Here is a 23219-nt window from a genome sequence, read left to right on the forward strand (position 1 = left end):
TGCTTGGAAATGTACACGGATGATAATGCCCACGGATCATAACGAAATGCACAGAGCATCATTTACGGCAATGATTACGGTGCTCTTTGTCAGAGTAATTTCAGAGAGATATGGGTGTGTATAGTTTCTAGGATAACCCACTTTTTAACTGCATAAAATATTAATGAGAAATGTTTCGAAGATTTTGAAATCGATCTTTTTAATTAAACAACACATTCTTCTAAATTAATTTATTATGGAATTATTTGTTATTAATTTCTCGAATATCAGTTTTATATAATACTGTCATTAAAAGAAATAAAATAGCTACAATGAAATATTAATTAATAATAATATTTATTGTAACAGAAAATTTATTGATAATTCACAAATATCAAATTGTATATATAATACATATTTACTATTATTTATTATTATTATTTATTGACGGCATATACGTGTGTGTGTGTGTGTGTGTGTGTGTCTAACTGCCCAAATGTGCTTTTTTGACTGTAGACTATTGATTTTTGGGCTTGGCCTATTTTTGCTCCGAGGTCTGCAGTTAACAACTGCGATTTTTCTTTTTCTGATGACAAAAGTTTACGCCACCCAACCTTGATATGAACTCAGCTTTTACGAGATATAGAATTTCCCAGAAATACATTAATCTTTTAGTTACAGAGAAAGAGAGATTAAAAGTTAATTTTTCTTAAAAATTAGATTTTAAGCAAATGCATTTTTTAATAATTTGATGGAAATTCATTATTTATTAATTTTAAGTGTGTTAAAAATTATACATTTTATTAATTGAATTTTACAATTATTTTTGATTTAATAGAACACAATTTTTAAAGTCAAAATTTATTCTTTATTATCTATCTAATCCTTAATATATAATAAACTCTTTAATCTTCAACGCTTCGCAATAATTGATATGGAAACTTTGACAATGAAACAATTGTTATCTGTACCGAAAAAGATATTCAATGGGTCCAGAACACCCGCTGTGAGAACGAAATTTATTTATTGCAATGATCTTTCCTTTCTTTGCTCGTGCCCTCGCAATGAGTCTACTTATGTAGGTATCTAGACAACAAAACAAGATCCGTGTGAAAGCCGCACGGCGCTCTCCTGAATGGTTGCTGACGTCAGAGCGCGAGGAAAAATTGCGCAATTTCACCATTCCGGCCGAGGCGGAATTTGTTCGCGCAGCTTTCTTCCGGAATTGGATCCGCTCGAGGAGATGGAACGAGAGAGGGAGAGAGAGCGCCAGTGAGAAGGAGAAGAGGGAAAGAACGGGGGTGAAATGGCGATGATTCGTTTCGTAAAACATGCGTATTGTTTTGTCTGGCAATGCCTACAAAGCTTTCAATTAACATACATTAGGTATGCTAATACAGGATAATCAGTACAGTGAGTCGTAAAGATATAACAGAGAATTCACAATATTTTATAGATAAAGTTCCGAATAGGTGAACCCTCCGATTTTTTTGAAACTACACTATTTTTTGTATTTTTTAACGCTGATTACAAATATGATAATGAAAATTTGCGACAAGGTCATTTTCAAGGTCAAAACTCAAAAAAACTGAAAAAATATAAAAAATATAAATATTATTTCGATAAATATTGATGTAAGAAAAAAATGTGTCAAATAAAAGTTGTAGTTCTTGTAAAAATACATCATTTATGTTCTTACAAAAAATAGTGTAGTTTCAAAAAAATCGGAGGGTTCACCTATTCGGAACTCCACCCTAAAGTAACGATTTTTCTCGCAAACAAAAAAAATTTTATAGCGATTTATTGACTTGCACTGATAAAATTAAATTTTATCGCAAATACATTACATATTTGACGACATGTGCTAATTTCAATGTGACGAGTGTTTTAAATTAGTAGAGTATTTAACATCTCAAACACACATACAAGCTTGTTACCGCTATAGATGACACTTCTCCATTCTCAGTGACGAGTAAATTGGATAGTTTCCTTGACCCGAATAATCAGTAGATTTACGTAGCTACTTAACGTACTATTATAATAGCCTGTTACACGTAACCGTTTCTTCCTCATGCACGGATGAGCGAGTTGTGCCAGCGATCGAGAAGAAACTAGATACTTAATAAGATCGCGTGCGTTGTAATATGCGTTGACCTTTACCTAGGTACGCTTCTAACGATCATTACCGGCAGATGTTGCTTTCCTTCCGATATATCCGTTTCTCGAAAATATTTTCCGGCCTGGTTCGTTGCTCTCGAATCCTTTTCAAAATAAATCGTTACAAATGAAATAAAGCTATCCTTCTGAACTCTGTTCTTTAATCCTGGAAAGGATCAGTTTAAAAGTTCGCTCCGAGTTAACTCTTGCCCTAAATTTCATACTTATCTTAAGCGAAAGGAAAGGAGAAGTAAAACTTTGCAAAACTTCTTTAAGACATCTTGATTTTACTTTCTTAGTGATTGTAATAGATAGCCCGGAGTTGTTAAAGAGCTTAGACTATCAAAAGATGATATGTGATCGATCGAAGTTCTCGAATAAGAATAGTATTTCTAATTTCAATTTTAATCCTTTTATAGGCATAATGTATAATATATGATACTTATATTTTTTTTATCAACTTTTTAGTCTTTGCACGCATGCAAGTTCTTATGATTTTCTTACTATATTTCTCAAATATGAAAATTAAAAATTAAAAATAAAAGTGCATGAAACGTTGATTCCGCATAATTTCTTTTTAAATAATTTCTCAAAATGTAACTTTATCTTATAGTTTGCAATTAAAACAAGCACAAAGACAAATATCAAAATACGTTTTAATATGATTGAAAGAATTATTCTATTCTGCTTTCTAGTTTGCTTTTTTCTCATTAATTATTTAGTCAAACTTAAGTGAGGTTTTCGGTTTCATTTGTAATTCTATGCGCGTTAGGAATTTAATTTTGCACTATTCTGTTATATTATTTCTCATTGTATTTTTATGAATTAAATTTCTTTGTATAAATTGAAAATATCCCGCATATATTGATAACTAAATAAATAAATATGAGCACACCGCATTCTTCGAAGACCGTGGCCCTGAACGCGGGAAGGAGAACTTTCGCTGGCATCCGGTCTGCGCTCGATTTCCGCCGGTGGAGCCGAGATAGAATGGACCTTACCGAATCCGAGCTCTTGATCGGTGACTCAGACCACCTCGGTTGTACCACCCAACTCCCGTCCACGACGATGATTAATAAAGTAGAAAGTCGCCACTTACGATCAAATAAAAGGTTCGAAATTTTTGTCGCGCTGTTCATACGGTGAGAAGAATCGGAGAGCGAGTTTCTTTTTTTTTTTTTGTCTGACAATCAGGAGCGGCGAGACGATACGTAGAATTTCGATTTTTTTACTAGGCGACGATCGCATCTCTCGCAGTGGCCGAGGTGGTTTTTGGTGAAAGCCGACGACTCCGAGAGGGGAGAGTATATAGGCCGCGTGTCGTTTCAGGCGTGCTCACAACTAACGCACTCGTCAAAGTCGCCGGTGTCCTTCGAAAATACTTCGACAATCGAATCGAGTACCGACATATTTTTTCTCCGGCGTCTCGCTCTCGTGAAAAAAAAAGAAAAAAACGATACTTTCTCTCTCGAGCTTTTCGGCCGGTCCCGAGGTGGAAGAGGTGAAGAAAAGGTACGCGCTCTATAAGGGGGAGGACACGCGGCAGAGAAAGAAGTCACAAGTGCCAAGTGTGTGTGCCAATAGGATTATAACGAGTCCTGCTTGCTGAATCAGCTGAATCATCGGAGAAAAAGAGGTTTGTGACTATTCGATATGTGTTAATCGATATGTGATCAGTGATACGGTATTCCGTAAATTGTGGTGCGATTTGCAAGTTCCATTTGATATGCGACGGTTGTTTTGCGTTTCTATTTTCGAAAGAGGTGAAAGACACGTATACGAGATGACAGATATAAATAGTGTTCATCGAACAGTTATATGATATATTCCATTGTACTCGTTACCAGAGATTAATTCTTCGATATTATTCAAAATTTCTTTTTATTTATGATGGAAGAGAAAACGTATATATGTATACTATAATACATGAATAGTGCTTATCAAATTAGCTGATCTCATCAAATTAGCTCTCTCTCTCTCTCTCTCTCTCTCTCTCTCTCTGTTGGGACTTCTCATCAAAAATTGAACTTTCTTCGATCTTAGAATTCATTCGCACGCGTCAACTATTTAATTTTGTCAAGAATATCTTTCTTTGGTATATTGTCTTTCGGTAAAAAAAGTCTGCCGAAAATTTATGTATCCGCATAACTGTGTGCGGATTTGTCAAACATCGCGACGTTTTGTCATCGATGAAGAAGAGCAAAGGAGACAGCAAACGGCCTCCTCTTCGGTTTCCTCTTCGGCTGTCTCTCTCTTCTCATCTCATCCCCCCACTCGCGTGGTACCGCGCGAGCATACGTTGAAAAGGCAAAAGGGTATGTGGGGTAGCGAGTCAGTATGTCAGCGTACTGGCATCTCTCCTCGCGCGGAGAAGCGCGTCCTTCCTTCTCCGGCTCTATGTCAGAAATAAGGCCGCGCGTAGGTAGAGGGAGACCATATGTTATGCGACGCGGCAGTTTATAAAGAGTAAAAAGAGGATGAGATCGCGTTCCGTCTAACTTGTGATGGAAATGTCATATCGAATCCGATTGAGACAGCACTCTGATCTGATCGATGTATATTGGATTAATCTGACAATGAGTAACGATGCAGTCAGCCAGAAATTTTAATATCGGGGAATAAAGTTCTCACAATTAATACTAATAAAGTTGATTATATATACAGCTAAGAGAAAGAGAAGGGCACAATAGTTCGAGAGATGGTTACACGAGAGAGAAGGAGATGATTGAACTTTATCCTCTGATTGCCCCCTTAGCCGCGTAAAGCAGTCCGTTATGCTTTCTACTAGATTTCCACAAGTTCCTTTTGTCGCGGCATGATTTTCCGCTTTTCTGGGCGCGATTATGTGATCGCGGTGAAGCTCGTTAGCCGTTGAAATTCAACGCCACGTGATGGTTCCTGCAATGTTAGAAAGGCCACCGAATGCAATTTCACGCGCTCAGCAGAACGGATCTAGAAACTATTCGTCGTCCAACAGAACAATCGTACAATCTTTAATTTTGAAAAAATCTGATTTTAGTCATTATTTTTTTATATATAATTATATTTTTTTATTCTGTTTATAAAGATAAGTAACGAAAAATATAACTGACACACATTGTTTTCTTAGATGAGTTTATACAAATTATTATTAATTTATTGGTCTGAGAATGGCATGTAATAGCAATTATATTAGATGACTTTGATTTATTATCTATAGTGAATATTTATGAAGAATAAGGAAAATATTTTCTTTATTATTATATGTTCTATATATTACTTTTTTTCTCAGAGATATACGAAAGAATAATCTGTATATTATAGTGTATACAAATTTCTAGTATCGATATAAATATCTCGCGGTTGCATCAGTATGGTTTATTTTGCGCGGAATCTTCTTTCCCATTCGAGTCACTTTCACGGGAGTGCAGAATTTGGTGCACGGTGTTCCGTGTCACGTCACATTCTTATAGGGTTTCACCTGGCGTGTGTGTCCCGCGTATAACGGTACCGATGTTACGTCATGAGCACACACCTGTCACGCACGCGTCGTGAACAAAGGGTTGCACCATACGGCCCGGTAAAATAATAATACGAAAGAGGGGACTGCTACTGTCACTAGATATCTGATTTCCTTAATGTGGAACTTGGACGTTACAAAAGAAGTTTTCTTCATTGTGATATATGGCAAGCATCTTATCTTTCTGAATCGTATGCTAATCAAATTAAATGTTCATTTTTCTAAGAATTAAAAGAAATTATTTACTAATGTTAATTAACATTGCAAGCAATTTTGATTTAAAAAAATAAAACTAGTGTTAAACTAGAATGATGGACATTGGTATAACTAGCCAGAAATAGTAGTATGAAGGAAAAGAGCAAACAGTCATTAAAATTACATAGATAATGTAGAATTGTATGCATAAGAAAAAGAAAGAGAGAGAGAGAGAAAATGAAAAGAAAAAATTAATACAAGTTTAATTTTATATATATAATTTATTTATGACAATTTTTAAAAAACTATACACGCCGCAACTTATGCAATATTTGCGGAGGATTTTTTCTTGACGCGACATGGCATGATTATGTAATCTATTTTCTGATTAGCAGAGGAAAATCAATAGTAATTATGTATTGTTGATAAGAAACGGGAACATGTTTTATTTTATCGCTTTTTTGTGGTTTTTGTGTGTATTAGAGTTCAGTGTTTATTTCTAACTTGAAATTTCATTTTTCTGTTCGATTTTCTTTATCCTTTTCATTGTTTTTCTTATGCTTATACTTTACAATTGTGATGAAAACTTGTCATAGATAATTAGATTTACGACTTCTATATGCAATTAAGTCATATAACACGTGATTAGAATGAGTTAAAAAATTTCTGACAAATATAATGTATTGCGCTATATACATATGTGTAACCACTTAGACTATAAATTTACCGCAAATTGCTCCTTAAGTTTAAAAACATGATAATATCTAAATTCTATGATGACAAAACACCACCTTTTTGGAGGCGTATTTGAAAACAGGATTCTTACTTGCATGTGTGTCTTATTGTTAAATTCCACATACAAGTGTCATTCTTCCTTCCTCTCTCTTTCTCTCTCTTTCTTTCGAATATCAGACTACTTGACTGTTCTTCGCACACTATAGTATGGTCTCTCGAGAGTCAAGCGTCTATGTATGTATATGTAAATGCCGTGTACATATAAAAAGCCGGATTTTATAGCGTGCGTAAGTAGGCAGTCCTCTCCTTTTCTCTATAGAAGATCCTCGTCATCAGGAGATTTGGGTCTTCGAAACGAGATTCTTGGAGAATCTGGTTTGTTCGGAATAGACCGCATTGCTTGGACTCACGATTTTCGATAGGGTACACTGGTGATTAATTTTCGAGGCCGCTTTCTCCTAATAGAGTCCGCCTTTCTACCGATAGGTACAAGTCCCCTTTTTTGGGACATCAGTGAGTCTGTAGATTTTCGTTTCGTTGCTCACGTTCTTTATATACGATGCCCATAATAATCACTCTCTACTTTCTTCTGTTACATTATTTGAGAATATGTAGAGAGAGAGAGAGAGAGAGAGAGGTGTTCTTTCTTTTAAAATGAAATATTATTTAATGAAGAAAAGATGTACATTTTATTAAAAAATTTTGGACGTTATAACGTTATATAATCACTCTCTACTTTCTTCTGTTACATTATTTGAGAATATGTAGAGAGAGAGAGAGAGAGAGAGGTGTTCTTTCTTTTAAAATGAAATATTATTTAATGAAGAAAAGATGTACATTTTATTAAAAAATTTTGGACGTTATAATATTTTTATATACAGATTTTAAAACATACAATAAAATCTATTGTATTTATATAAATATTATTTTTTATAAATAGCTTATAAATGTGAGAAGAAATTATATAAAGCTGACTTGTTTACATATCAAATAATTATTGCTAGATTAATGTTTTAAGGCTATAAAAATACATCTCGCGCTGTAATTGCATAAATATGTACCTGGTAACGGATTTAAAAAGAATGTCTGGTCGACTTTAAAATATTCTCCAATGTCGCGTTTCCTGTGTGTATGTGTATGTGTGTGTATATTGATTGGACTTTTCAGTCGAGGAAATTCAAGTAGAAGAATATAATTGCTTGATCGGATTTAGTTCTCGAATCATGTACGACATAAAGCTCTGACGGCGTAACTATTGTTCATATACAGCCGGTGGAGATTCAGTTGAATATTGACTAAACTTGTACGAGCTTACGATAGCGCGATGAACGACTCGTCTAGACTAAATGGTTGAAGAAGCAAAGCGACGGTTCACAGTGACTGGCTGAAACTCGTCCGTGAATTTCCTCTTTTTTTTTCTTTCTCGAATGTTTTGTGGCAGCTTCAACACTTTCGATGGAGCTTTTAATACGGCGTATATTCGGTATAGTTACTTAGGATGCTCGTCAATCGACGAGCGTATAAGGGATCTCGTATGCTCTGGCGAAGATAAAAGGCCAGCCGGATGGCTAAAAAAAGCCGGGAAGAATAATCGGGGTGAGAAAATTCGATGAATGAAGGTAGTCCGTCGGGTCTTTCTCCCAGGTAAAAAAAATGCATGAGGAGAGAGAATAACTCTTATACCGGGGAGAAGGAATGTTTGAATACCCGCTCTCGAATGGACCATTCGTGAAGTATGTTACACACAATCGACCAAAGTCAAATAACGCTATTAAAGTATACATCTGTCATAATTTTAATAAATACATATTAGCGCGTTATGTATAGTAATATTATCCTTCGATCGAGACAAAATGGAGTGAATTCGCATTCTGGTAACGTCAATTTCCTCAATAATGCAGTGTTTGTCGCGTTATTAACTACATCGTATAGGAATATCTTTTCAGTTTGTCGAAGTATCCAGCAAATTATAATTTGCTCAATATTTTATAAAATTCCAATATTTAAGATTAAGCAGAATTTAAACTATTCATAAATGCGGGTACGAAATCTCATCCTACACAAGAAAATCTGTTTATCGGAAATAGGTTCGCGTCGTAGTCGAATAATGTAAACGTCGAAAAAAATTACGAAAGAGAACGTTCACTCGCACTTTCGCGTATTATCTACCGTTTGTCGTTATCCCTCGACGTGGGCCGGTTACCGTAAGCCATTTCCGGATGGACGAGTTAGCACCATGCGGGTGAGAAATCCAGGTCAGCTCACTGTTGTCGGTTAGCTTTCGAGTTTCGTTCTTATCGGTCGTGGCATTATGCAAATACAGGCCGCACAATATGCAGACCGCAAAGATTTCGAGAAATGAAAACGAAAGTGCGAAACGGCTAAGGCGAGCGCACATTCGATGAATGATTGATCATTTTTATCGAGTCCCTACTTCGTTCAATTATAGAATGGTATTATTATACGAAATTTAAACGAAGACAATATCGGAGATTAAATGTGTAGTACGCCAATCGAGATAATTAGAACGCCTTACGAAGTATACAATCTGTTTGCCCGAAAAGTCATGATAAATTTAGCGCGAGTGTTTCCGTATTCCGCGTGAGTATCGTGAAATCTCGTGCATTGCTCGCGCAGCTCTTTACTCCCGATGCCGGGTTATATGACGCTGTGCGAAACGACGATTCGCGAAATTGGACTTAGGAGAGATCAGCAGAGTCCGTATGTCGTGACTCAATTCTCAAGCGGAGAAACGATTCCTCGTTTCAACGACTTCTGCGACGTCCTTCGTGCGATTTTTTGAAATTGGAGCCAGTTCGGCGTGCCAGTGTCGCTTCTGGTTTCCATCGCATCGCGATCCTGTATTATTCGAGTCACGAGTCGAGCATCCATATCCTTGTCTTTCTCTCTCCGTCGCTCCGAAGATTTGTTCTCTCTTCGTTGCGACGACCGTATGACGGATGGCTCGCATTCCATTGTCTCGTTCTCCATCGGGAAACTGATCGATGTGATAAAAAAAATTTTCGACTTATAGTGACGCCAAAAATCGACGGCTCCGTCGCCGCAGCTATTGTTTGCATCGAATAAATTTGCGTCTTCTCGTGACGCAGGCGCTTCAAAATTTCATGTGTAATTCTCGTTTCGTTGCTTGCACATTTCAATTTTACTCTATATACGGAAGTGACATTGCTACTGAATTTTTATCGCGAGAATACGAATGGAAACATTGTATATATGCTGCAGTGAATATTACTTACGTCACTTTCTCATTACGGCATCTCTAATTTTAACCTTTCCATTGAAAATCTTTTTTCAATGAAAACTTCATTCGCGCGCGCGACGTGTGACGAGATATCTCGTCCAGCGCGTGTCTTTCACCTGTGCTGTAAGATCCCTACTACTCTCGGAAGAGAGAAAAAGAGATCGAGAGAAGGAACACGCGCGAAAAAAAGAGTAGGAACGATTGAATGCGTGGTAGGGGCACCGCCGTCGACGGTGGGCCTGTTTGGGCCCGACGTCGCGCGTAAGGTGGAGGGCGAGAGGGGCGATGGACGAGCGCGATCGAGATCTTCAGTAGGTCACTGGGACGTGGCTCGTGGCCGAGACGAGTGTGGCTCGCACCTTCAGTCGGTCCCCGTCGACCAGGAAAACCACCTCTGGGCCCGTCGAATTCCCGCGATCGGACACGAGAGCACGACGGTAAAAATAAAAAAAAAAAGAAAGAAAGAGATAAAAGAGAATTGAGGGAAAAGGAAAAAGCGCATAGCGGGCCTAATGAGGACCAACTGACGCGAGTTGTTGGAGCCTTCCCGTTGCGGTCGGTGCATTCGTGGGTTCGTTAAAGGGGAAGAGCAGGTGGCTTTCGCGGGGGGATTGTCCAAGTGATCGCGCGTTTCTTCCGTAGAACGAGGCTCTCAGGAACCGGAAGGATACGCAACGAGGTGCATCGATCAATTGTTCTTCTTTCGTTCCGGACGCGTTCCTCATTCCGAAGAAGATTCGTAATCGTGCGTGCTTTCGTTTACTCGCGAGAGATGCATTTGTCGTATTGAATCGTCGATGTCGTTACAAATCTGCCTACGAGCATTCACAGATCTTAATTTTGATTTCGATAAACAGACGAGCATAATGAACGTTAAATTGCTTTTTATTATTACAGACTGTGATCGTATTTTGTAAATTTTGCAAAACGCGTACGACTCGCGATGGACGTGTATGCACGACGCACAATAATTTTTTTTTCTTACATTTTTAAAAAGTTATAAAACATAGAACGGTGTGGTGATTTTATACGGTGTTACGCAAGTGTATATTTATTTTCAAGATTAAATAGATTTTGGGGACGTTTCTGATCGCAAGTTCCGTGTTCTGAGAGATGTGGGTTAAATGTTGATTGCGTAACGTTATGCGTGCAGCCGTTGACAAGTAAATATGTCATTCTTGCGCGTCCGACTGGCAACAATCGACGGTTATCTTTTGACTGTGTCGTTTTTCCTGCATACTTTGAACCTCATCTGAATTCTTTGTTTAAATTCAATATAATTTTGTTTAATTATATATTTAAACCCAATTATATTGTAAATTTAAACAAATTTATTAAGATTTTATTTATAATTGTATAATTATTAAGATTTTATTTAATTATTTTATTACCAATCTTACAGACATGTTATCGAGTTATTTTAACAAATAAAATTGTATTATTGTAAATTCATATGATTGATACGATCGAAGATCGTTTGAAATCTCTCCCCTTTATATCGATAGATAATATGACACTTATAACGGTGTAATTAATTTTTTCAAGTTTCTTTTTTTATTACAGAGAGGACACGCACATGATGGAGAGGACGTGGCGGAATATACGGAAGATAGCTTTTATCCTATTGCTGCCCTTATTATTGGCCGTGAGTAAAGCACATTATTTTCTCAAAAAATTAATCATAGAATCAACACGCATTCTTGCGTACTAATTGCAAGTTGAACATAAATCCAGCAAAATCGCTTTAATAAATGTGCAGTTTTTTTCCAATAAACTTTTAAATACTTAGCGATTATAAGTTATTCTTTTCTTTTCTGTGCGTGAGATGAATGGATTCGAGTACATAGTGGATTCTAATGCTGACGCTTCGCGCGTTAATCTCGCGCAAATGAGCCGAATAAATCATTCATGCCAAACGCATTGCCAATCTTCTAATTCCGCCGGAGGTCGATTACTGCATTCCCGCGTGCGTGCGCGTCGCGATACTACACATCCGTTCATAACGCATCATAGCAAATCCGCATGCCAACGACGATCGACAGTGTAATTTCACTGCGCAATAATTTCTCAGTTGAAACAACGGAAGATTATACTATTCGCGGTTAGCGCGCATTCTCTCTCTCCTCCTTTAAAGTGACAGACAGGTCGTTAATACGGTATAACCGTTATGTGTCGCTGTTCAAGTTATTTACGCACCTATGTGGTGTGTACCTTCGCGTGACGTATCGTAAATTATATATGTTTAGAAATGGAATTATTAGAGCGATCCAAAAATATTCTCTGAATATTGATTAAATCTGTTTCTATTCGCGAAATGATATATAATGTTGTGTTTATCAGAGTATTTTATTAATATGAATATCGTACATGGATTTGCTGACAGTATGAATAATTCTTGCATTCATCTTCCGGGTGATATATATGTATAATCGACTTTTTCGAAGATATCAAAAACTAAGAGGATTTGCATATATCTCCGGCGTGAAATATTTATTGAATTCGTAACGCGTTGTCTTTTTTTTTTTAATCAAAAACATTATCTGGATGTCTCTGCTGTACGAACATTTTCAAATCTTCGAATCCACTTCATTATCTTCGCATTGAAAGATATCGTCCCACGCAAAGATGCAAATATCCGAAGAAATTCTGAGACACATTCGACGGAAAGAGACGGTTGTCGAAATGTTAAAAGAAGAAACTGATGCAATCGTTAAAAAAAAATCATCCGGCGAAAAGTGATACTTCATTGATGCTTAATGTTTCCCTGAGACCGCTATGCGCCGTGTGTACGTGCCCGTTGGCCGAGAATCAACACGACGTTAAGTTAATGTTTAAGAAGAATCACCCGTAGCCGCGGGCGCTACCTGTGCCACATATATAGCCGTGGCTTTCCGAAGCAAAAGTCTGAATGAAGCGGCCTGCAACCGCATCGGAAAATCGGTAAATACGGATATGGCTGGCGGGGACGCGCGTACAAGTCAGCGTCAATGATGATCGTTTGATGATTGTTCTCAACTCCACGTGGGAATTGACTCTTCCGCGTGGGAACTGAATCAATCGTCCGTAGAAAATTCTCATCAACGACAGTGCGATTATCTGGTGCATCTATGTCATATTATATATATTTTTGTTAACACGATCGCGTTTATTGAAAAGTATTGCAAGCGAACAAAATGATACATGCAAAATTTTTTTTGGAAGGGAGGAGGGATAATAGTTTCGAGGAGATTATACAATCAATTTTTTTTTTTTTCTTTTTCTCGGTACGTTTTTTCCGTGATATTTTTTCTTTATTTGTATGCGAGTTCTCTTATTGCGGTTTCCATTTTTATGGTGGTTTATCTGGTGCATCGCACTGAATTAAAAATCGCTTGCAGAGGACGCGTTAACTTCGATAACATAGTTTTGATCGATCGTGACAGTTCTTGCAGAGCTGCACTAGCCTTTGCTCTTGCAAAAATAATGAATGAATAAAGAATAGCTGGCGATACAAAAATTTTATACTATGACATACATTGAATTTTTGAAAGGGTGACTACCAAAGAAAATTAGTTTTCTTATTTCGCAGTTTACGGAGCTCTCTTGTGAGCGCCTTTTCCCTCGCTAATATTATTTATGTAACATCGTTCTCGGCAACATAGCGGGAAACATAAGAAAAATGTCGAGCATAGCGAGATTTAACGCGTTTAATAATTGATGAGAGAAAACACGGTGAAAGAACCAAATAAGACTCGCGTTTGCGAGAAACTGGTGCACATACGGACGTTGTAATTTGTAATTACCTCCGATATATTTTGAGATTTATCGAAGAGACGAGCACAGAACGGGCGCGTCGAAAGGAAGATATGCGTGTGGTATAATCTACATGTTTCCTTTCGCACACGCAGCGTGACAGCGTGACACGCAAATGTAATAACGCCGAATGCAGTCATCAGACGACGACGAAGGATAAAGTAGGAGGAAATACACGGCCGGTGCATCTACGCCGTGTACACATATATATCTGCATTAGTGTATCTCTGTCGCGTGTATATGCTTTACACACTCTAACAACGGCTGTCTACATAGCCGAGCCGTCGAACCGAAGATAGTAGGTCACTGCGCCGGACGCGATGCCCTCTCTTTCAACTATACTCTCTAGACGGTGCTCTCTCTTCGTCTGTGTTTCCCACTGTCTTCATTTCTTTCCCTCTTTCTCTTCATCCTTCACCGACTACCTTTTTCGTATTCTCACCTGTCTCCGTTTCTCTCACGCTTTTTCTTTTCCTCAATCATGTCTCTGTCTCGCTCCTCTTGCCGGGATCTCTATTTCTTCCCTTCCCTTTCTTTATTACGAGTAATATAGCACGACGCATAACTTTATTTGTATTAAACAATCGGTAGTTAACTTCCTTGAGAAAGCTTGCGGACAAAAGGGATCTTTTGTGAATATTCTGATTTGAGAGTTCACATTGTTTGAATCGAGCATATTTAATTTAACGTCAAATTTACGGATTTTAATAAGAAATATTGTCTGTTTATTAAAATCCTTAATTCGAACAAAGTAAATCTGAAAAATGCATAAACGCGCGTTCTAAAATGTTTTTTCTAATAAAAAAATTGAACGCCCTATGATATAAAACTAATGAAAAGTTTTTAGGAAATTTATTACCAAAATGAAACATTAAATAGAGTTTTCCTTAATACGCATAGCCGATTCCATTAGTTACGAATGAGAGAGTGACTTCGCTTACCGCGTTGAGTCAGGTAGCGAACCCTCTTCATAGTTTTGACGAGATTAGAAAAATCTTCAAAGGTGCCGTCATATTGGGACGGGGTTGTGGAGATAGAGGGTTGCGGTTTAACCGTAGAACACGAAACTAATGCATCTCACTAATTCATCTCGACTATAGTCCGTGCATAATCTTTTGAAGTTGCAATACCTTTGATTCTCGCGCGCGTTTTTCAGTCTTTATTTTCTCTGATATCACACGCAACACGGGAGGAAAAAGCAATCTAAAATAAGTGCTGCATTAGACTAACATTAATTTGCAAAGTTAATAAGAAATTAGCATGCGATTGTGATCACGTCGTTTCTTACGAGATGACAAGTAGAAACGAAGAAATTCATTATTCCTGATTTCCATTTATTTTTGATATTACGACTTATATCATTTAAATGCGACAAGAATATATAACGTGAAAAAAGCACAGGGACCAAAGCATGACTGGAAATATTAGAGGAACAGAGATATAACAGACGGAAATGATTGTTTCGTTTTTTAAAAACGAAGATACGTGATTCAGTATTGAAAGTTCTCTTAACCGTAGTATCAGACCGCCATTGACAACTCGTAATGAATGGGAATGAAACCGTCCCTGTATATTTGCGATTCTTAACAACGTGCAATCTTGCGGATGACCACAGAGTCTCATGCTGCACTCGTTCCGGCAGCCAGTTTAGCGATCTTGTAATTCGACATCGTTACCGGCCTTTCCCATGTTGTGTTTCAACCGTCGATGACGATCCTGTAATCACGAGATACCGCCTTACGCGAAACTGTTAATTTTTTTAATTGCATTTTATTCGCTCTTAATGAAAAACAAGAGAAAATTGTTCTCTTAAAATAAGTTCGTTTGAGAAGATAATGGTATCATTTTTTTTTTCTAAAGAGAAAAATTATATTCACGCACGGATATTGTCATCTTTATTTTGCAAAAATGTGTGTGTATGTGTGTTATAGATGATATATACAGTAAAAGTTAATTGTAATAACAACTTTACATTTTTTGGAATAATAAATTGATTTATTAATTTAGTGAATCTGTAGTATCATAGGTCTAGGATCTTTAAATCTAGGTTTATAGATATGTACATCTTTATGAAGATGCTTATATATATTATAATGTCTATATATTTGATTACAAAATATATTCTTTTTTCTGATGCTATAAATAACAATAAGTATAAATATAACAGAGAAATAACGTCTTTGCTGAGTTTCTTAAAGTATTATTATTATTAACTTTGTTGTTGATATTATTATCAGCCTTGGTATTTTATTATTTTGCAGTCTTATATATAATTGGCAGTTACCGCAGAGGATTGCAGTGATTGAATACAGCCTTCTAAATAATTTGATGACGATACTTAAATCGTAAAACTATGGTTTTGATTCAAGAACAGGCTAATTTTCCCCTGGCGGAATTAATTTATTTTAAATCCCTGCTGTTTATAGTAATTTGATTGTTCTTTTATGAGGACCCTGCAGAGCTCTTCGTTGTTATTAAAACATTCCAGCTTGTATCTATTATTGTTTGTCTGAAGGGAAAGAGCAAACGTTAATATGAAATATTTTCTGATATCCTTACGCTTATCCCAGAAAAGGCATCGAGGAAATAATAATGCAATTTTAATTGTACAATAGATTAAAAAAGTAGAAGCTAAAAATAAAGTATGCTATGTTTGCATTATATCATATATTAATCGTTGAAAAATTTCGCTTTGAAATCCTGCGCGTATCAGAAATTTTAATTGCCTATGTGTTTTTCCGCGGGAGAGAATTATTACTTTTTTTATTGTATGCATATGATATATATGCAGAAGCTGGGTACACACCCTTATGTGAATGAGATTTTCATAACTTTTTAATCGCGATACTTTCTCGTCACGGTAAGGCGCATCAAAAGTTCCAACAATCTAATCCACGGCGTTTTACAACCGCCGTTTCATAATACGCGAGGAGTTGTCGTAGGATTAAATTTAATCAGCATCCGCGGAATGAAATTTTAATCATGAGAAGAGGGTCATTGACACGCGAGAGGGCCGCACAAATGAACGTTGCGAGGATTACCGCGGATAAAAGTTAGCGGGAGTTGCCGCGCGATTACTCGGCCACCGCCGACGCCAAATTCGCCGTGACGTTTGCGCATTCGATGCCTCGCCGTTTCGTAGTATTGTACCTATTTCTGCTCTATCCACCGGCGCACACAGGTCGGTGTCCCTCTTTAATTAAAATCCCGGCTGACGAGTTTTATTCCGCGAAAGTGCACGCCCGTCGCGGTTCTCAGCCTGGTTCGCACGCGCTTTTGTACGCTTATGCGCTAAGGCATTAATCGTCATGTTCTTAATTAGATCGCGCATCATCTTCCCGCGCTCGCGATACCTCGAAAAAAAAAAACCGCGGACGATTTAGGTTCCCCCCTCTCCCCCTTCCCCCCCGCCCCTAAAGCGGCGAATCTGTAGATTAGATCTACGGAACGTTTGAATGCAATTTATTCCACTCTACTTGGACTTTTCATTCGTAAAGTACCGTTATTATAAAAATGGATCAGATAAAGAGCATTAAGTCTCGGCGAAACATTATTGTCTTCAATTTAATAATGGTCTTGTCTGATTCTTACTATTTCGTACAATTTCCCTCGGTAAAAGTAAATTTTAGATTTAATGCAATGAATGATTCTTATAGTGTACTTGTTAATTTCACTAGTTCTATTAATACTTGAATATTGTCACCTTAAACTAGAACGATCAATGTCTTTTATTTCAACGCTTGTATAAAGATAAACGTTCCAAATGAATGATATATTCGATCTTCTATTGCCAAAGCACAGCGGTTGTTCCAGTTCCACATTCTCGATACATATTTATACCCGTACTTATACATATGTAATGTCAGTTGTTAATATGTAATATAATTTTTTATATATTAATTTTTGCAGTAACGTTTTTCCGCTTAATGGAAATCGATTAATTAACGCTTAGAATAAAACCAGACCTTGTTTTAAAAATGTACAATCGATATACGTTACATGATCGAACGTACTCGCGCGGTGATGTATCATCTTGCGAAACGTGAGTCAATGAATTTTTTTCGCAACTGCTTCGATTTCGACGTCGATCGTTTCGCATAATAGCTTTATCGAAACGTGCAACGCGACATGTAGGTACCGCCGTCTACGTTGACTGACCCGGCCTACTTTTTCGCCACCATATATAGCCGAAGAGACATCGCTCGTATTACAACTCGAAAGTTTCTCTCTGTGAAAATTTGTTATCTTATTTTTGATAGCAGGCTGTGTTACATTGTCGAAAGCGTCGAGTGGACCCGCAGAAACGCGATGCTTTCTAAACGAGAGAAATTCAATCGTTTGTCGTCAAATTTGTCATGTGTGTATATCTCGTGAATCGAAATTTCTTTGATAATTGGAATATGCTGCGAATAGAAACGAATCGATAGCCACTTTAATCTTTTTCTATCTTTACAGTTATGCTAATGCGTTTAGTATCGTATCTATATTAAATTAAATAGATTAAGAAAAATATTAAGATGTAAATATTAAATATTAATCACACATAAATATCAAACCAATATATGTATTCTCATATTTTGAAAGTTGATATTCGTGAACTTCTTGCTATGCATATAAAACGAGAGAGATAAAAATACCGTCAGCGTGAAATATCGGACACCGGTATCCGTAGCACTCAACCTATTAAACAGCACGGCCAATAGTGCTATTGTGTAAAATTGCACGCGATTAAAGCGGAACCTCTGAAATCGTCGCCAACGGATCTCGTATCGAGCCGTAACATCCGCGGCAATCAAGATGCTCGTTCTGCAAACGCGATTCAGTGAAAGTATATACACAGGTTCGTTGTCCAGTCGCGAACAATTCGTTGTTCAGCGAATGACAATGGAAAAGTGAAATCAGCTTGTTCTTTGCTGTAATCGCGACTCGCGACATGTTCTTCGTCTGTGATGCGTCTTTGTTCGAGTATTTCCTAAAAAGAAGATAAATTTAAAAAAAAGTTTGTTGATTGGTTATTTATTTTAAATTTTCTAATAAATTAACCGAGCTAAATAATTTCAAATTAGATGAATTTGTATATTTTTTATATTATATTAAATTTTATATTGCTACACAATTATTAAATAGGTTATCAGCTTTAATATGATGACGTTTCTATTAGACTTAATTTGTCATAAAAGTTATATTTGATATTAAGGTTAACGATCCGTCGTGAAAGTTATTTTTCGCTAAATGTTAGGTTTAAGAGTTTCAAGTTTCACCATTCGCGCAAGAGTTGTAATCGTATCTCTAATCCATTTATATACATGGGGAAATTAGCAGGATGGCACAGAGGAAGAAGTAATAAAATAAAAGTAGAATAAAAAGTTTAACAAAGTAAAAGTAAGAACTTTAGATATAAAAATATAGATAGCGAGGATATATTATCCATGAACAGACTGTACGGACTAATTAGCTCGGATTTTATATTCTGACCTATATACTCGTTACCATGCTCGCGTTGGAAATTCGACAGACCGGCAAAGATATCAGTCGCATTTATTTAGTTTCATATAATAGTGGCGAACCGTGATTTCGATGTATCGCATCAACCAGTATTTTTCTATCCAAAAAGAATCGGATCAAATGTAGATGCAAATAGAATAAAAAAACAGACAGATATGCCGCCGATCTGTTCGGTGAACCTGTTGTCCGGTTCTCACGATTGATACCAGCCGACGATTAAAATAAAAAGATGGTCTCCTGTTTACTTCCCTCTCAGCGTTTTCCAAATTACAGTACGCGAAGATAATTGCTTCGGTTTTTCCGGGAAGTTATAACCGTGTTATCGGAACGAGTGAAAGAGATAAAAAAATACAAAGAGAAAATAGGATTTTTCTCTCTCGAGATAGGATTGGAAGTTTAAAAAAATTTTATGACTCGATTCCTTTAAATCTGAACAATTAACTCTTGTAATGTTCTCTAAAATTTCTCGTTTCGAAAGTAATCCTTTTCGCAGCTTATGATTCATATTTAAAATGTGCATATTTGATGAAGTAATTATAGATACAATTTAATGTTACGTTGTCTAAACAACTATACCAATTATACGCTATTAAGATTCATGCGGTCTAGTTTACGATTACGCATGCATAAACACGAACGTTTGGTTTCTGTAATTAACTTATAATGAAAACTGTTGCAATTGGCACACGAGACGATTTAGTTTTATATAGATATCTCTAAATATACACTATATATATTTTTTTTTTCCGCGCGCCACTTAATTTTTTTTATATACAATGAAACATGATACCTTAGCACGCAAATATATCTGAGACTACATTTATGATCGCTATCCTTAGATCGGCATATTAATTATACATTTATTTTCAATCGTTGTCAGTGTGCAAGTTTCATGTCGTGGAATCAAATCGAAAACTACAGATGCTAGATTTTAGATATTAAATTAATGACGAAGCAATGTTTGCGCATGTATATATGTGTTTAGAGTTGCGTGTCAAATTGGGGAAAGCATAAGAGAATGCGATAGATACGCTGTTACAATAAAATCGGATTTAGTACGATCTCCCTTGGCGGAAGTGAAGACGTTGTTTCGCGATACGCAGGTATAATTACGTTTCTGCAACTCTGAGCCAAATCGGAATACAAAATTGCCCGAGGGAGCTGACCGAACATAAGTCCGCATTCGATTGCTTTCGACGAATGCTCCTCCTTTCGCTAACAGTACACACGTTTTCAACAGGTCACATTTTTTGTCAGCATATTCTCGAGCATTAACATACGCTATCTGATGTGTGCCGGCACAAAAGTCTCGACACCATTCGATTCACGATACAAATCCAGACTTGTATATCGATCGTAGCATGCTATTGTGATTAGAAGATTAATATTTACAGAGCATATCGTAAGAATTAATATTGAACAACTGTTTTGAAGTGTGAAATTGACTTTAACAGCCACGAAAAAGAGAAATTAAAGAAATAATGATCTTCTCAATTGCATAATACTTATATTATTATAATTTAAAATCTCTACTGCTTAATGAGACAAAATTAATTTCTTAAGGATAAGAGTATCGTATAATTTCATTAGAATTTATTTGCGTACATACTTTTATTTGTTCTAACAGTAAAGTTTGTACAAGAAAGAGCAAGAAGAAAAATGTACAGCGAAGAGTAAATATCTCTTGTCCACGTACGTCGAAGATTTTCTTAGTAACGAACTTTAAAGATGTAGGATCAGAGATGCCGTTCTCAAGGTCAGATAGTGCTTTCTTTCCACGATTCTACGGAATTTCATGCACTGTAAATCGTGTTCGATTGGCATTCCGTTGTAAAGGTCGCAACGGCCGAAAACATTCGTGGAATTCCTAATACAACCTCGCTTCCGCAACGTGCCATAGGGAATGAAGAGTGTGACGACGAGAGGGAGGGACTTGTCATTCATTGTAATTCCAGAAAGACCGTAGCTTGCGAGAGCTTTCGTCGAGGGAGAAAGAAAAGAGTCGAGAAAGACGGCGAATCGCTGCTTTTCGTCACATTTATTGCGATTCTGTCGAAACTTTAGTTGAATCCTCCGTTATAACAACCGCAGAACGCTTTCGAAACGCGTACGTGCAGGGTCTCGAAAAGGGCACGCGTTTCACGGAATTCAGTTGCAACGCAACTGAACAATCTTCAAAGTTGCGACACAATTGTGCCATATTTGCTTTACTTGATGAGCAGATTGAAAAAGTTTTGTTCAAACAACTACATTTGTATCTCGAAAGAATAAATGCGGCGCAATTTTCACGATTAATCGCATCGTTACATCTTAATTTTCATATATAGTTTTGCCGTTTACTTCTATCGCTCTTTAAGTGGAATTTTTATATATCTATTCTAGCATAAATGAATCTTACGAATCTTGATTACATGATGAACAATCTTTTCTTCTTGATCGCTGTTTCTAGACGCGTTATTCATTCTTGTTATCAGGGCGTACGGAGTGAAGCACCGTTGGTCGATAGCAGCGCGCTACCACTGGAACACAGATCAGTCTATGGGGCCCCGGCTCAGTACGGCCCGCCGGCGGTCCACGAGGAGAACTGGCCGCTGGCGTCGCCCGACACCCCGCAGATCAAGCATCTGCAGGTGCAGTGCGAGAAGACGCATATGCGGGTGAACATCGAGTTTGATCGGCCGTTTTACGGTATGATCTTCAGCAAAGGCTTCTATTCGGATCCGCATTGCGTGCACCTCAAACCCGGCACCGGCCACCTGAGCGCGACCTTCGAGATCTTCCTCAACTCGTGCGGTATGAGCTCATCGGCGAATCACAACGTCGCGGCTTACGGTGCCCCGACGCCGTCCGGCAGCTACGTGGAGAACACGATCATCGTGCAATACGACCCGTACGTGCAGGAAGTGTGGGATCAAGCGAGAAAGCTGCGTTGCACCTGGTACGACTTCTACGAGAAGGCGGTCACCTTCAGGCCGTTCCAGGTCGACATGCTGCACGCCGTCACAGCCAACTTTCTCGGCGACAACCTGCAGTGTTGGATGCAGATACAGGTCGGCAAGGGTCCGTGGGCCAGCGAGGTGTCCGGCATCGTAAAGATCGGCCAGACCATGACAATGGTGCTGGCCATCAAGGATGACGAGAATAAGTTTGACATGTTGGTGAGAAATTGCGTCGCCCACGATGGCAAGAGGGCGCCGATTCAGTTGGTCGATCAGTACGGTTGCGTCGTCAGGCCGAAGATCATGTCCAGGTGAGCCTGAGTGCCATATGTAATTTAATATTGCTAATGATTGCTTTATCATTCATCATAATATAAAATATATGATATCGAACGATACATTATAATAACGTTAAAATATAATATAAAAGTATAAAATAAATAATAATACAAGAAATGTATTGTATATAAAATAATTCTCTTTTTGTATATAATATATACATGAGTTAGAGAGAATTGATGTGATTTCCAAGAGAGAAAGTTCAAGAAGAGTAACGAGGCTGTTTCTTCTATAGGTTCCAGAAGATCAAGAACTTTGGCCCGAGCGCGTCCGTTGTTAGCTTCGCCTACTTCCAGGCCTTCAAGTTCCCTGACAGCATGAACGTCCACTTCCAATGCGTGATTCAAGTTTGCCGGTACAATTGCCCCGAGCCTAAGTGTGGACATCCTGGTCTCGAGTACGGCGCACCTGTCGCCGGCATCTCTCACGAATATGGCGCACCGGTCTCGCAAGGTCTTTCTTCGGAATACGGTGCCCCGCCTGTGCCCGAATACGGCGTGCCACCGGCTTATCCGGATCCGCGACATCCCAGCGGACCGGCTGGAGCGTACAGGTGAGAAAGCATAATTTCTTTTTAAAGAAAGCTTTTCTACGAAATGTCTATTGAGATCATCGAGATTCATCGACTCACGCAAAAGGAAATCTGCTAGATCACGTCAAGAATCTAGCAATTCCTTCTTACTAAAAAATTATTATCTATATATAGAATATTTATTTTATTTAGAGATGCATATATAATATTTAATAATTAAATAATTAAAATAATTATATAAAAAATTAAAATATGATTATATTAATAATACATATTAAAATAAGA

General features: G+C 37.5%; 1 protein-coding gene across 2 annotated transcripts in view; it reads left to right on the top strand.

The window, feature by feature from the left end:
• The first annotated feature begins 3590 nt into the window (after positions 1–3590).
• The window catches only part of LOC115234689, a 22685-nt gene continuing 3056 nt past the window's right edge, over positions 3591–23219 (top strand). The window contains exons 1-4 of one of the 2 annotated variants that reach the window (XM_029805929.1): positions 3591–3772; positions 11391–11472; positions 21599–22374; positions 22638–22955. In XM_029805929.1, the coding sequence (XP_029661789.1) occupies positions 11404–11472; positions 21599–22374; positions 22638–22955 (1163 nt within the window). In that variant the 5' untranslated portion in view covers positions 3591–3772; positions 11391–11403. Of the gene's footprint in view, positions 3773–10443; positions 10507–11390; positions 11473–21598; positions 22375–22637; positions 22956–23219 lie in introns of those variants that run through there. The other variant, XM_029805930.1, reaches the window with a different exon arrangement.

This window comes from Formica exsecta, unplaced genomic scaffold, assembly GCF_003651465.1.
Source record: "Formica exsecta isolate Colony F162 unplaced genomic scaffold, ASM365146v1 scaffold201, whole genome shotgun sequence".
Classification (NCBI taxonomy): Eukaryota; Metazoa; Arthropoda; class Insecta; order Hymenoptera; family Formicidae; genus Formica; species Formica exsecta.